Source organism: Rhea pennata, chromosome 3, assembly GCF_028389875.1.
Source record: "Rhea pennata isolate bPtePen1 chromosome 3, bPtePen1.pri, whole genome shotgun sequence".
In the NCBI taxonomy this organism is placed as follows: Eukaryota; Metazoa; Chordata; class Aves; order Rheiformes; family Rheidae; genus Rhea; species Rhea pennata.
In genome coordinates, this window is record NC_084665.1 from 69,800,218 (window position 1) to 69,816,709 (window position 16,492).

The window sequence follows — 16,492 nt, forward strand, 5'->3', positions numbered from 1 at the left end:
TGGTATCCTGATTCTATGGGCTTTTTGTCACAGCACTGGGACATCTGTTTTTCTCTGACTGACAGGAGGGTAATAAGTTTTATCATTAAAAATTGGTTCTGAGGAAATGCATACTCTGGCCTTATTTCTTTTGTATCTATGAGGGCTTTTGTTTTCACTGCCATCTCTGTATAAATGAAGATAATCGCTACACAGAGGCTCAGATATTGACCTGTCATATCACGTGTTGCTTATCAAGCAGTGAAGAAATTGAATTTCATTTTATCTGCTATCTGGAGCTTCATATTAAATTATCCTGCAGTTGAGAGGTGGTATGGGGTCAATAGGTTCTGTCTCTTTTGCCATCTATCCCTGGATTATTAACCTTTGGAGAATTACTAAAGCTGTTCTTTATTTTATCCTGTAAAGTTAGGTTAAATTTTCTTGATCCATAAATTGTTGCAAGTGAATGCCACAAGCATGTAATGCACTAGTTAGTGCAGTTCCTGAATAGGGAATGAGGAACTGGTATAAATGTAGAGATCTCATCGGTTATTCTGGTTTCTTTTCTATTCTTTTGAATTCCTTGTAGCGCTTCTACTTTTTTAATTGGTTCAGGAAATGTAACAACAGTCAGACTGGGTGACAGGTCTGAGTTAGAGAGTGATAGCCAGTGTTCATGTGCCAAGAGATAAAGGGGATGAGGAGGAAGATAACTGAGTTCAGTTTTCCCAGCTGTTGGGAGCTGAAGGCAGAGAGAGAGGCCGGCTGTAAGCAGAGGCGGGAGTTTCTGGAGATCCGCGGGGAGGTTGTAGCAGCAGCAGCGTGGGCAGGAGGTGTTAGAGGTGAGTATGCTCTGAGGAGAGGTTAAAGAGGATGATGCTGTGGGTTTGATAGGGAAAATCATTATTGATGATTAACCAGTGTGACTACAGTGAAGGAGGAAAAGACATAAGGTGAAGCAAGGAGATATATTGATACAGATATATATAATTCAGTAAACAGATGCTGACATTACCAACATGGGTGTCAGAAAAGGAGCACTAGCTAGCTAAACTGGAAAGTGGCAGAGCTGCAGGGAAAAGAAGTTAATTCTCATTAAGATCATCTGCAGAGCTCTCTCCCTATGAAGTCAGTGGAAGTTGTTGTGGAGGACCCTGTGATAATGAATTAAAGCATGTGGATATTGGTGAAGTGGTGGTCAAGGAAGGACAAAAGGAGGGAAGTTGAAGAAGGCAAAGGTATTTGTTGGGGGTGATATATGAAAAAAAAAAGATTTTTCGTTCATTTAGCCTAACCTAAATTACTGTGTAACTACCATATTACCCAGTTGGCCCCTTCAGTCTGCATCTAGAACTGGGTTGAACTCTTCCTCCCTCAATCTCTCATATGAACACTGAATTACATGTTCTCACTGATTCAAAGACCAAAAACCAAAACCTCCCAAGCCCTCCACATGGCTTGTTGCCATGTTTCTCTTGGAGGACATGACTCTGCCAGTCAGGATGTTCCTGTTTAAGACTCTGAAATAGTCATGGAGTACTGAGTTTCTCTCAACAGCAGAAGTGCTTAAGCACTTTCTGCTGCCACCACGAAGAAGTGCCTCCAGTGTTAAATGCATTTTCTATTGGAGAGGAAGACTTGAAAAAATAGATTCTGAATAAACCCCCAAATTTTAAATGAAAAAAAAGATTTGATGTAAAAATTAATCCTCAAATGTGTTGCTTCACTCTAATTCAAAACTCAAAATCAAGAAACCTTTAAAAATGTTCCCCTCATTAAAACAGATTCAGACCGTGAATCTTGGGTGTGGGCAAGTCACACAATTGTTTTTCAAATAACTTGTCCTTGTGCTCAGCTATTCACCTTTTACCTGGGCAGAGTTATCCTTTCAAGCTTGTTCTGCTAAAATCAGTGTAAACTTCTTTAAGAACAAGCTGGAGCTGAGTTGCTGGCAGGGGAGCGAAGGACGCGAAGCGCAAAGGCGATCTCCGAGCTGCCGGGGCCGATAGCCAGTGCTGTCCGGTGGCGGAAGCACCAGTGGCCTGGGAGCTGCCGGGCGCTGCTTAGTTTCGGCTTTGGCAGTAAATTGCCCTGTGGCTTTGTGCAAGCTGTTGACCTTTCTGTGTCTTTTCCTCAGCGCTGAGAAGGATTAAAAAACGCTTACCTTTCTCAGGGAGGCAATTGGTAAATTAACAACTGGAAAACATCAAGTGCTTTCTGCCATTGTTAGTGCTGTTGAAACTCCTGCAGATAGGTTAAGAAATGAGTAGATACCTTGAGGGAGTCCTATTTCTTTCCTCTTTGGAAGGGGAGGTACTGGTTTTGTATAGATTAATTCAACAAGGCAGTGAGAAGTCGTGAGTTTGGATAGCTATGTGCTTTAGATGCAAGTTCTAGATATGAGTGAAATAGGAAAGGTGGGGAAAAAGCAAGTGGGAAGGTGGAATGTAGGTGAATTTACCAGAATTAGTAGTTTTGAAAGAATATCCATAGATCAGAAAAAAGTTGAAATGAAGTCAAAATAGGATGAAGAAAATGTTTCAATAAAATGCAATCCCTTAAGTGTTACGGGGGAAAGGGAGAAATGTCAAGTGAGCTCTTCCTTTTGTCCCCATCCAGAATAAAATTATTACTAATGACATGCTGAGATTTTTGGGAAACCTACTAAAAAATTCAGCAGCCTTTCCTCAAGAAAAATAATTACTGGGAGATTGCTTTCTACTGAGGTCTTACAGATGGAGGCTTTGCGGTGTGATAGTTTAAAACAATTAGACTTTACCTCCAGAGATCCCTGAGATGAAGGTTGTCCAAAGGCAAGGGTAAAATTTTGTTTTTAAAGCATCATTTTAGCAGCAGTGGGACAGTTGGCAGAGTTTACTCTGCAGACTATAATTACCATCTCAATATTGCAGAAGTTGGTTAATTTCTGCCAAAGAACGGAATAGTTGTGAGAAAGTGCGATCACGCTCTGTCTTTCATTCTTTCCTTTTTGACACGTGAATAAAGGATGCTTTTCAATATCTCCTCTGATACTGTCATACATTTGTAAAGTTTGCATAGAATTGTAAAATAATTTTTCTGCAAGATTACCAAAGCTCTTTTTTTTTTTGTTCTTTTTTGAAAATCCTGTATGGCATAGTGGGAATGCATTTTAAGTCTTGATGTGAAAAAAGTGAGATGAAATTCAGTGCATTTTCTGTTACTGATGAAACTAATCTTAAGACATTGGTTTAGAATTATTAATTTAGAAATTAATAGTTTAAAACCTCACAGCCAAATATCTGTTTTGAATTTCTAGTAAATTTTAAATTCAGGTTGGAATTCTGTCTGTAATAGAGTGGGGGGTTGGAGACATAACCTGGATTAGTAGAATAAAGAGGGAATTATTAAATGAAGGATCAGTCGCTTTTAGAAAGAAAAATAAGCACACCGTACAATACTTCCTTGGCGAAGGAGATATATTTACTCTTCTAGGCCTCAAATTATAACCATTTCTTTTAGTGTCATTCGTATCAAAAAAGGCCAGTAAATTTTTCCTGTTCAGTGCTGCTCTTCCTCTGAGACACCTGAATTTGTTTTTTTTTTCTGTGCACTTGCAGTGGCTAAAGGAACGCTGATTGTCTGAAGACTCTTATTAGATCCTTCAGAAGACCTTCTATGTTGCTACTTTTTTTATGACTACCACACACTTATGTCTGTACTTGCTAAAGCACTACCCATCTTTTACTTTATAAAACTCCTTCTTTCTCCTTCTCTTCACGCCTCTTCTCTCTCAAGGACCTATTCAGTGGTATCTTTCAGCTTTCAATCTTTATTGTCACAATGTAGAATACGTTCAGAAACCTACTGCCCAGCAAGTCTGTTTTTCCATTTGTATTTTTCACCATGTGTGTGGTTAATCAGCACTTAGGGCAAAGGAGGCATACATGTTCAAAATTCGGAAAGAGAAGGACTGCTCATGGAAACAAACAAGCCTGATTTTTAATCCTTAACAGTCGTTGTGTTTCTAGAAATACCTTTATCCTATATTTAGAATTTTTTTGTTTTGGTGCTTGAAACTAAATGTTTGTGGTTTGTCTTGCAAACTGCATCCTGACTAGATTACACTGATTCACGTTTCCTCATTCCAAGATACCATCTGTGCTTTTGGCTGATTGTTAGCTTGGTTGGGACTCTCATTTCATAAATGCAAGTTACACGGGAGAGTTAATCCTAGAAAGAGAAATCCTTTATTTCACTTGCTTGGATAATCTCAATTGGTCTGACCTTACACCAGCAAGGGCACGAAGCTGAAGCTGTACCTCAAGGAGGCTTTATTTTCTCTGGCAAACAACTATATGATAGTTAGGTAGCAGGATATAGGGATTCTCTCGGTATAATCTAGTGAAACTCTAGTATATATAGTCATGGTCATGATTTTCATTGTGTAATCATTTTAATTAAGTTCAACAATAAAAGTTAGTCTTGCATGAGGAATGAATGTACTACAGAGACAATGAAAGATTGACGACAGCTTGGGGAGTATCACATATTCTGCTGGTGGAAATCCAACAGTGGAGAGCAGTTGAGCTTGGCTCAGTGATCACCAGCACAGAGAAAATCCGTGAAAAGTTATGGTGTTTGAAAGAAGGCAGGATACAACAGGAATATCCAAAAGCATTTTTGTAATATTTCTGAAGTTTTTTGTTTGGGTGAATTACCTTATTACTAAAATGATAAACATTGATTAATATCTGCATCATTTTTGTGACTGTTAGTTTAGTAAGGTAATTAGTGTAATTAGAATACAGCATTGCTTGGTGGTATCATAAATCATAGCGCAGTGAATGTTGGTTCTTCACGACTGTGATATATTATCTAATTTACTCAGGTAAAAAAAAGTTAAGGAGAAATCAAGAAAGGAAGCTAGGGAGCTCTTGGCTCTTGGTCACTCTTCTGGCATCTGCTGTCTGTGTTTTCAATTGCTTTGAATTGCTGCATTGTTAATTAAAAGTTCCTTTTTTTTTTTTTTTTTTTTTTTTAATGAAGTCTTAATCCTTGGTTGAAACCTGCAAAGAAATGTTTCAGAAGAATGAAGTAAAAACATAGAGACTGTGACATTTTTTTTTCTTTTCCCCCTTCAGGGTACCTTGTACAAAGCATCCAGTTTGTGAATGGGTTTGTGTAAGTTTGTGTTTATTGAGTGTCTGCTTTGCTTCCATGTTTCTCTGCATATTACCTAACAATTTACAGCTCAGTACAAGCATGAAGAACATTAACAACACTTTTCCTCATTATAATCTGTTTTCTAGAGCCTATGAGAACACCAAAAACCTTAAAGATCGCTGAAATCCAGGCCAGACACATTGCTGTGGACTGGGAATCACTGGGGTACAACATCACTCGGTGCCACACTTTCAACGTCACCATATGCTACCACTACTTCTGTGGGCACAACGAGAGCAAGGCTGACTGCTTGGACATGGACCCCAAAGCACCCCAGCACGTTGTGGATCACCTGCCTCCTTACACCAATGTCAGCCTCAAAATGATCTTAACCAACCCCGAAGGGAGGAAGGAAAGCGAGGAGACTATTATTCAGACAGATGAAGATGGTATGTGTAAATACTATTATGGAAATTATGTCTAAGTCTGCTCCAGACAGGTGGAAGGAAATGACTTTGTGTGTTATAATATGTCTCCCAAAGGTTGGAAGTTCTGTTCTATTAGTGTATTAATTAGCCCACAACAGTAGCTTTAAAAATATTTCAGCTGTCACTCTGCATATATTGCCCAAACTGACCATGTAGCTCAAGTCATACTGAGTATCTCTTGCAGGAAAGAGGAGGATGGGATCTCTTTCATTCAAAAAATATGCTATTACAGGTAACAAGAAACATGTGATGGTGTTACCTGAAGGCTTTTGCAGAATATTAGGTATACTATTTGAAAATGGAATTAATTTCTGTAGATGATATTTAAGTATTCAGTTTGATGTTAAGATTCTGTTCTATAAAACCCAATATATTTGAGCAATAATTTTATTTTAGATTGCATTATGTAGTATTTGTTAACTGTTTGAAAACACCTGGCAGATTAAAGTAATATTTTGACAACTCATCTTTAACTGCTCTTGATAAAATTTCATTGACAAGACAGCTTAACTTGCCTTAGTTGGAGAAAAATAAAGAATAGATGTAGATCTTGATGATGATATTCAATGATTAAACTATGAATCTTGATATAAAAGAAGCAAAAAGAGATATTTACCCTAACAGCGTTAAACCTGTGGAAGTAAAGAGCCATTTTAGTTTCCATATTTTTTATTTATATTTCATTGAAATATTGACAACAACAAAATGAGAAAAGACACTGCTATAGGTTAAAAAAAAAAAAGATGATGATGAGTGTTTGGACTAATATAACATGTAGATGCCTAAAAAGACAAAACTGAAACAAATACAGTGTGTTTACTTGCCTTAAAAAAAAGGAGGGATGGGAGGAGTGAGAATAGGTGTTTGCTTATGGGTAACAACCAAGGTTAGAATCTGGTGGCACTTTTTTATCATGCATTCAATATTACAAGAAATGAAAGAAGAATATGTTCACTGTTGCAATAAACGAGGGTGAACAGCTTATTAAATAGCCAGGGTATGAGGAGCTGTAGAGAACTACTGAGATGTAGAGAGATGTAGATGCATCATGTGAGGATTTATTGACAAATACAGAATTAGAGTATTTCATGCAAATCAAATTTTAGCATTAGTCTTTATAAGGAAGTGCTGAATATAAGCCATAATGAATTCTTACTATATCTAGACATATATTCTAGATATTTATGGTTGCTATTTTCCATGAGTTTAAAAAAAAAAGTAATATTGCTAGGTCTATAAATAATGGCTTTCTTTTTCTTTTTAACTGTATTTTAAGAAAGATCGGGGTTTCTGATAACCTTCATCCAGTTAGATGTGCAGAAATGGTGGCTGGTCATTACTGTAGTGTTTGTCAAGATCAGAGTCAAGTGCATATTCTTTGTCTTCTGTTTTTATTTTGGATTACTCATGGAAAATGATACTCACTAAGCAGGTTTTGGTCTCAGGCCAATATACCAGTGTGGTGTCTGTAAACTTGTCTAGACATAGTTTTGCTATTAGAGGTGTTTCCCTCGTAGTTTAAAAGAAATCTCACACAATGAGCAGAAGTTGCTACAGTAAACTATTTTAAGCAGATGTTGTTTTCAAGGAAGAATTAATACATTTTAAAAGGCATCTATATTTAGACATGCTGCTGATAATGATGCTCATGAGCTGAAAATAACCTCTTGTGAGTCTCAGTAATACTATTGGGAATAAGACACATTTTTTTTACAACTGTGCAGTCTAGTTTATGACTATAAAATATATGTCCATTTTGTGATGTGTTTCAAGATGCAGCTCAAGATCGCATGCAGGCAATTAACAATAGCGAGGGCTCCTAACCGCTGTTTTCTTTTCTCATCTTCTGTCTTTTCCATTTTGCCCTTAATCTCTGTTGCTTTATCTGTCTTCCCCATACCTTTCGTCTTCCTGTTGCTTCTCCTCTTCTTTGCAGCTCTCTCCTTGTGTTATCTCCCCTCCTCTTTTCTTCTCTTTCTTCGTTCCAGTCATCTGGTTTCATCATGCTTTTTAGGTGTTCTGCAAGGAGCTTTACACATTTTTGAACTTTTGGGATTCCCCAAACACAGAAGATTGTGTACTTTTGTGGGGCTCTGGTGTGGGACACTGGATTTCTGGTTGTGTTTCACAAAGGTTCACAATTACATGATGCTGAGCAGCTGAGTTGGGGGCTTCCAGAAATGGTCAGACCTGTCAGACCTCTGAGCAGTAACTGAGCAGTGTGTGGCACCAGGAGCAGAATTAACTCAGGAAACAGTTAGTAGAAGGACCGAATACTTTTCTCAAGCTCTGCATCAGACCTTTGGCACTGTGAGTGACAACTGAAGAAAGGCTTTAATAGTGTTTAATTCAGTATCTGCAAGAAAGCAAAGCCAGAAAAAATCAGACAATCTGAAACTAGTGAAAAAATAGAAACTAAAAAAGAACCCGAAAAACAAAATTTCTGACTACAGCTAGCTTGGTAAATTTAAGTATTTTTATTTAAGTTGGATAGATGGAATTAATTTTTAAAGTATATTATAGTAATTTGAGAAGACCTGCATTCCACATAAAACGAAACGCTTGAGTGATGTATTATTAAGCAGCTTGTACAGAAGGAAAAGCAGAGAATTTTGTGACTGATTTACAAGTCTTTCACTTTCTCACAGTCTTTCAATTTTGGGAGACTGCACATCGCTACTAAGATTTGGAACAAAGCTCTTTGTGAGTCCCCAAAGACTCAGGATTATCTGTGCCATGACAAGCACTCACCTGTTTGTAGTGCATTATGTAGGAGGCCGACAGTGTTTGGAGGACTTGATAAAGGAAGACGAGAGGAGGGCTTGCACAGCCTGGGGAGCCGTACGTGCTGGGCAAAGACCACGTTTGGCGTTTTGAAGCTATGCAAACGGCACTTTCATTCACTTTGCATGAATGAGCAGAGCGTACACGTTCTTGAGGTAGTATGTTGACAAGGGTACTCCCGACTCAATGGGATCCTTTTTAAGAGCAGAGGAAGGTAAATAGAATTAAAGCAAATAAATGGTTCTTTAATTTTTAATCGAGAAACAGATGCAAAGGACTCTGGATTAACAGGAGCGGTGACATTAGCTCTGTGAAAGCAGCTACAGAGAAAGCAAATGCTGAAACTCATGATATTCAATGATGATTTTATAACTAGTAAGGGAGTCTGTAAGGTAGCAGCAGGCAAAAAACTAATTGAAAAAGCTCACTTGTAATAGGATAAGTACCCATTACTGGTTTAAAGTATACCAGAGCTTTGGTCTCAACCAAAGGACATACTCATTGAACACAAATCAGGCTTCCTGATGTTTCAGAGCGGATGGCTCATTCGGCTCTGTGTAAAGATATCTAGAGATAAATGTAGGGTTTTAAACACCAAGTGTCCCACTCCTGGGAAAACTGCAGATATGTCATCAATCTAGTAAACAGCAGAGAAAAGAAGTAAAAGTTACAGTGATAGGACAAAAACTAAAAAATTAAAACGCTTTGTATACTGTCCAAAGGTGTGAAAAGGTAATACCTTCAAGCAAATGCAAGAGGGAACATTTTATGGAAGTAGTTGACATCCACTATTTTTCCATGTTTGAAAGCAGGGCTGTAAGTTGCCCTTAGAAAAAAGTAGAATATATATGTTTTTTTCACATTCAGTTCATCATTTGCTATGAGAAGCATTGTTTCCTTTATGTTTTTTCAAGCTGTTCTGGCACCCCAGGAAAATACTGGGGGGAAAAAAGTAGAAAAAATGTTTTGATCTAAGGAGGTAAACAAACAAAAAAATGCTTCCGGGAGCTTTGGAAAAAGATAGATGTAGAACTCTACTAGTAACATTGTAAAAGTAACAAAAATAGCACACCTGGGAGAAAAGTTAATGCAGCAAGATGAACAGGCAGTACGTCTGATGCAGTAAAGGAGAGCTACAAAGATTTCTTGAAATGGCAAACTGTCTCAAAAAATATGTAACTAATCGAGCTGAGTGACAAGTACATGGATGTCAAGTGGATGTGGTATACTAATTTTATTGGAAAGAAAATGACATATGGATACAGTTGATAAAGAGAAACCGATGACTTAAAAACTCTGGTAAAAGATACAGTTTTAAATTGTCCATAAGTGCCTCCACTCAAGACATTGACCTCAGCCCTTGATCAAAAAGGGAGACTAGTGACCTACATGCCATGAGCAGTGGCAAAATCTAATATCAACATAGTCAAATAAGGAAGGAAGCTTTACATCGTTAGCACTAGCAAATGGAAACTCATCATAAATGACCTTCTGCCATTGAGAAATGAGCCAGTAAAACCTATTTCTCTTTCAGTTCATGAAAATAACCTCAATTATTTTTTTCAGATGCGTAGGTAAGATTTGCTAAGGAAATACATTTCTGAGAGATAAAAAAGCGATTGCAGAAGGACGCTCGAGCACTTCAAAAATACAGTGGAGCAAAGTCAAGAGCTACTTCAATCACATGCTAGTTTGAATTCATTCTTCTTTTTCTGCCTTGCAAAATATCTGTTTGGTCTCACACTGCTAAGGACGATCTCTGCAGAAAATGTTCATTGAGACAGCTCAGTAGCTATCCTCCACTATCAGTTTAAGACAGAGTAAACAAGTTTTTTTTAAAGACATCAGAAAAGATGGCTTGAGAGAAATTAAGGAAAACATTGAAATTATTAGTTATTCAAGTCAGTCAGAGATTTACTTTAAGCTTACACTGAATGAACAACAAATTAAATAAGCTGCTTAAACATATTGTAGACACTGGAAATACAATCTAGGTTTTATATTAATAGCTCAGGGAAAATTGGCCGTGCTACACAATTATTTACACTGACTGAAACAACTTCATACTTTCATTTCCGTTAAACACCTAACTAGACTCTTTATGGCTGAAAAAAGTGATACTGCTCATGAGATTCTTTTTGGAAGTGGTGTGTTTGAGGTAGTAGTGCCTGAAAGTAGGCTGAATTAGTGGCTATTTGTTTAAGCAGTTTGCAATGGAATAGAGGTTACACTTGTGCCTACTAGTTACCACTGCGCCCAACCTCTGCGCGGGTTGAAAACAGCAGCCGCATATTGAACTGCGTATTGCTATGGAAGTCGTAGGTTGCCATCTTGTGAGTGTGCGATGTTATCTTGCCCCTAAGTGGCTAAACGTTTCCAAATTCAGGGAAAGAGGAGGACAGAAACCAGCATTTAGTAGGAAACGGCTTTAAGCAAAAATCTACATTCAGACGTAGGCGATCCAGCCCTGGAATTCAGCAGACCCAAAGCTGACTAATTTATCCCTGTTTGACATTTTGCACTGGTGTCTGTGGTGAGTCCTGGCACCTCTGAGACTAATTAACCACTGTCAATTAGCTTCGTTAGTAGCTTCGTTGCAAACGTTTAAGCATCTATATTCGCTACGTTAATAATTTTATGTTGGATGGGAGGTCCTAGAGCCTGAAAAGCCGCAGGCGCGAGCCAGTCGCGGCAGGTTTCCGTAAGGCAGATGATAACGTGGGGCACCGCTGGCGGGCTCGAGCGGCGTCCCCGCACGCCAGCAGCCTCCGCCGGGCTCTGGGCTTTCCCTGCGCCGGTGCTGCGGGAGGAAGAGCCTCAGCTACCCAGCCGGTACCGGAGAGCAGCGGGGCCGTGTGCGAGACTATCGATACTCCATCGGCTTGCTTCTCGGTAGCGTAGTACTTCACTGCAGATGGTGTAAATCGAGTGTTTTCTGAAGAACTCACTTTTATGACCTCCTCTGGTATAAATACAGTAAAGACTAGTAATTTCTGACAGAGCCGTTCTGAATTTATTCTTTTTTTTTTATTATTATTATTACACGGCATACAGGTACAATGGTAAATCTTAGCCTGTTTTCCCCCTGGATAGAGTAAATGTAATGGTGAGCCATTTTAATTGCTTGTAACACTTAAATACGAGAACAGATTGACTTTTACCTTCTCCTGAAAGTGAACATCTACCTTTAGAGGAGGACTGTAAGTTTCTTGCTGATGCACTTTACTTTTTGAGTACCACAGAGGAATTTTTCCCACTATAACTATGAATATATCTCCTTAAAGCCTTCGCTGTAGAGCATAATAATACTCTGCATGGCTTTCACAGTGCATAATAATAATAAAAATACTCTGTTTACATGCACTTTCATTATTTTGTAGCAGGAAAACTAAAGCAATATAAATCCATTTTTATAGTGCTTGGTGTCAGTTAATACATTGTTCTTCCAGAAGTAATGTACTGTAATATAAATTCCCTGTTAAGTTGGTGCAGAACATGGTTTAACTGACACTATTTATGAATAACAATTTATTTGTGGCTGTGACATAATTTAATGCAAAAATTTATTGCTATAAAATGAATTGGTCTAATGTCAGATTGATGGATTGTGATTTTATTATGCATAATATTTGTAAAAGTTTGCCATACTACCTGTACATAGAAGAAAAGATTATCAGCTATTCACGATACAAATATATAGCTTCATTAAAAGGGCCCTGGAGATGCATGTAAATCCTGAAAGAAGAGCTTGTGATGTTTTCACTATAAATCCTTGCTGAAATTCCCCTTGAATTTGTTTTATGTTACTTCCGTATGTGTCTTACATCTCATATACACACATATATATATTTCTTTAGGAAAAAACATTTTTTGCTTAAGCTACAGGTCTCCTGTGAAAATCATTGTCCGGTTAAAACTGCCTAACTGATTTCACTTCTTTAGGTATGTGTAAATCTTGACTTGCTGGAAGTTTAACATAGAATAATGTATATCAAAGCAAGAACATGCCCTGTTAGTGTTGCTGAAAGCCACGCTTCGTAAGATCGATAGGTGGAAAGAAAATCAATGGGACCAGAATCTTTTTAAAGAAATGTTTCAGAGGCCAAATTTGAGATTCCAACTCCTGTAAAAGCTACTTACGTTTTTTAAATTACTCTGGAAACTGGCCATTCATAGGGAATCTTAAGTAATGTACTTCGCTTTAATATACACTTGCGGGAGTCTTTCGTGGTTTAATTTAGTATTTCCTATTCATAGCTACGAAGGGCGAAGCGAGAGCTTGCTTGGAAAGTGGGAGCTGACAAGGCAGCTAAGAAGTACGGTAGTGAGCTCTCGGGGCTTGGGGCAGGCGTGTACGAGCTTCTAGAAAAGCTATTTCGTCTTTTGGGCTGTTTGTGATGAGGCTTCTGAAAGCTGTTAGCAACAGAAAGATAACATTTACCTAACTGCGTGTCACCTGAGTGCTTGCTAAATATTATATAAAAGGGAAGGCTTTTAACGCTGCTTTTGAAAGAAGCAGCTTGAAGTTTTTCCTAAGACCTTAGGGTCTCTCCAAGAGTCTTAAGGAACAGACGGGAAAGTGGCAGCCTAAGTGGAAAGATGCGTTTTGAGTTTTCAAATTAATGTTGCCTGGAGGTTTGGTTTGTTTTCTTTTGTTTAATACTTTAACTCTTTTTTCTTATTATTTCAATGTCTAATACGGGCCCTGAGGACTAAGACGTTCTATGATAAAATCACAAATGTGTCAGTGTGCTTGTTACTCGGACTAACCTAACCGATGAGTTTGTGCACTTGCCCACAGACACTGTGTTCTGCGAGGAAATTCCTTTACTTCTTTTTCTCTCTTTCCTCCCTTCCCTTTGTCCCTTTGCTGAAATTGTGCAAATAAAAGGCATTTTACTTCAGTTGAACTGGAAAATGGAAGGGAGGAGATAATTTCAGACCCACCAAAATACGTCCTTCAAAATAAAACGAAACTTTTCATTCCCTTTTCTAGGCATTTGGAGTTTTGTTTGTAATTCCAACAGGATTCTTGAATAGTTGCAGTTGATCCCAAGCTTCATTTTTGGATGAATTTGTGGGTTGTGGTGAGGTGTGTGGTAATTACTGTTCTCTGTTTCTGGGCACTTGCTCTCCTTCGCGTTCTGACCTTGTTTTTCCCAGAATTGCCAGCAAGATGATCGTTGCCGTGCTGGCTTTTGTTCTTGTGCCCTTCTTATGCCAGTGGGAAGAGAAGCATGAAACTAAGTGGGATCGTGTAGTTCCAGTCAGTTTAACATTGCTGCTGCCACAAGCAAAGAATTTTATGGCGCAGGAGAAGAGAACACGATCGTGTGATGCGATGAGCCTGTAGGCTTCCCCCACCGGGAGACTGAAACAGAAATACAGCCTTCACGCAACGCAAAGCCCTACACAGCCCTGCACCCAGTTTTAGCTGAATAGAAAGCAACACAGAGTGTTTTTGCGGGTTTTTGAGAATTGGGTCTATTTTCTTTTTACTTCAAATGCTTTAACATGCTTTAATAGCGAATTCCTTGTTCTGTGTGCATGCCCCAGTGCCATCGTGTGCTCTCACACGCAGACGCGTGCGTGCACACGCAAACGTGTACCCATCCTCTGGGGAAAAAGCCCATGCATCGGAGTGTGTTCATACCCCGTTAGCGACGCAGAGAGGAAAACGGTAGGGCGTTCCCACGGAAAACAAAGCGATGCCTCCAGCAAAGCTGTGAAGGCGGCAGACAGCACAGAGGGGCTGTCGTGGCTTATCAGCCCTTACCCACTACCCGCTCTGCGTCAGTGCGCTGAAGCAAAACAGTACTGTATGATTTTAGTTAACTTCTCCTAAGTCTTTGCTTAACAGATGGACGAACAGTTTCTATGAAGCTCTCATCTGTTTATTTGTGGGCTTCTTTGACTCCATGAATTTGTTATTAATGTACCAAATTATGTTGCTTGTACCAGGGGTCAGCTCATCATTTATAGTTTCTTGCAGATGGAAATAAATCCTACTACTGGGACAGACCACTCAGTCCTTGGTGCTGCTAATACAGTGCCTTCCACTTCCTTTCATCCAGTAATTTTTAATTTATTTTTCGTCTGTGTAAATCTTCAATATGCTTTGAAAATTATTATACAGGAAATGTCATGTGTGAGGCTCAGTGAATGTTGCATTGAAGAAAATAAACTAATTAAGAAGGGAAGAGAAATATATATCCTCATATTTAAATAGAGGTGACAGGTTGAAAGACTGCAGGTTTGACAAGTTTGGCTTTTGGGGGAAGGGATTTATTGTGTTGGTTTTGTTAGTTATTTTCTGGAAATGCACTTAGCCTTATCCCTCTCTTTCAAAATGTATGTCTCCAAATCTAGGCGAGTTTCTGTGGTTAAAAAGGAACCATATGTATAGGGAGAAATATTCTGTAAGCTGAAACAGGAGATAGCAAAGTGCTCGCATCTGGTGTTGACGAGATTACCAGGTACTGTGAATCACTCAGGCAAAGGGGCCTGAGATGACATTTTAAACTTTTTATTACAGCAGGGACATTGGTTACATTACAATAAGAAAGTAGGGTCATCTTAATATGGTTCAGTTCAAAGCTTTGAAAATATCTTTTATTGGAAAGGTTTGAAGTAAGCGGTTTTGATCCTTCTGCCGCATGAACGTTTTAGTCCTTGAAAGAAGTGGCAGCTGAGCTGCTGCGCTTTCCCCATTCCCAGCCCCCTTTTTAAACAAAGATTTCTTTTTAATACAATGGATCATAAGGTGATGTGGCTGAAAACTGTTTTGTGAGCATCTCTCTCATTTGGAAGATGGTGTATAACATATGCTGTCCTGACCTTTGATTTTCCTTTTTAAAAGGATTTTAAAACCATGTAGTCCATGTCCTTAGATGTGCTTATTACAGAATTCAGTGATGTTCCCTGAACACCTGAAGTCAGAATCTAGCTTGAACTATTTCCCCCGGCAGTATTACAAGACACTTTGACTTTGCATAAGGTCTTTGAAAACCATATTTGGGGATAGCATTCCAACTTCTTGCTCTGTCTGCTCTGTGAATGACAAAATCCTCTTTGAAGTGCATTTTCATACTCTCTACCCCTCTCTTTTACATGTGACTGGATGTTAATAAGAATTGCTCCATGTTGGCTTTTGGTTTTCATAGGATGGTCTGCCATCTCTTTAGTAGGTCTGTCTCTTGAATTTCCTATTTTACTAAAGTTTTGTTTTGTTTGTAGTGCCAGGCCCCATCCCTGCCAAGTCAGTGAAGGGAACTCCTTTTGAAGATAAGATCTTCCTCAACTGGAAGGAACCCATGGATCCGAATGGCATCATTACTCAGTATGAGGTAACTGCCCAGGAGCATGGGGTAGAGCTGGGAATGGGAGAAGAAGGGTGGCTGATGGTAGGCTTCTGCTCTGTAAGCAGCTGTTATATGCTACTACCATTTAGAGAGGACTGGAATTCCCTAGTGACTAAGATTTCAAAATTCATAATTACAATGCAGACATTGTTGGCTGACTTGTAAAGTAGCTTTAGCATCGGAGTGTATCGGATGTTGCTACCCACGTGTGAGTTGCTCATTTTAAAAGCCTGTATTATTAGTATACATCCTTCCAAAGCCAAGACAGCCATGATCTGTGGAACTTGCTTGTTGCAAGAGAAGATTACACAAAAAGTAAGATGATTATTACATTTTTAAGCATTGCGAGATATTCAGATATCAGTCTTGAAGGAAACCTGCATATGTATTCTATTTAAAGTGTATTTAGTGTGTGAGCCTTCTGGGGACCTGTGCAGGAGACTCACAGGAAACATTTTTAAAATGAACAGGTTGAGGAGCAATCACCATCCTCTCTATCACTCCTTTTTTAAGGAAACAGAATAATTTTGTGTAGCAGTGACTTACAGGAAAAAGACAAACCAACTGACACTAGACTGTTTTGGACAGCATTTAAGCATGATTATTAGAACACGAGGGCAAGGTATTACAGGAAGTGAAAAATAAAGGGTTTTTGGTGGAGGTTGGGAGGATTGGGGCAGGGGCTAACTTAAATGCTACACTAAAAATTTCTATATATGAACTAAAATCAGG

At 38.7% G+C, this 16,492-nt stretch overlaps 1 protein-coding gene across 3 annotated transcripts in view; it reads left to right on the forward strand.

The window, feature by feature from the left end:
• The window catches only part of PTPRK (protein tyrosine phosphatase receptor type K), a 312,834-nt gene that overhangs the window by 209,645 nt on the left and 86,697 nt on the right, over window positions 1-16,492 (forward strand). For all 3 annotated transcript variants that reach the window (XM_062572568.1, XM_062572570.1, XM_062572569.1), the window contains 2 exons: window positions 5,274-5,576; window positions 15,636-15,745. In XM_062572568.1, coding sequence (XP_062428552.1) covers window positions 5,274-5,576; window positions 15,636-15,745 — 413 coding nt within the window. The remainder of the gene's footprint in view (window positions 1-5,273; window positions 5,577-15,635; window positions 15,746-16,492) is intronic.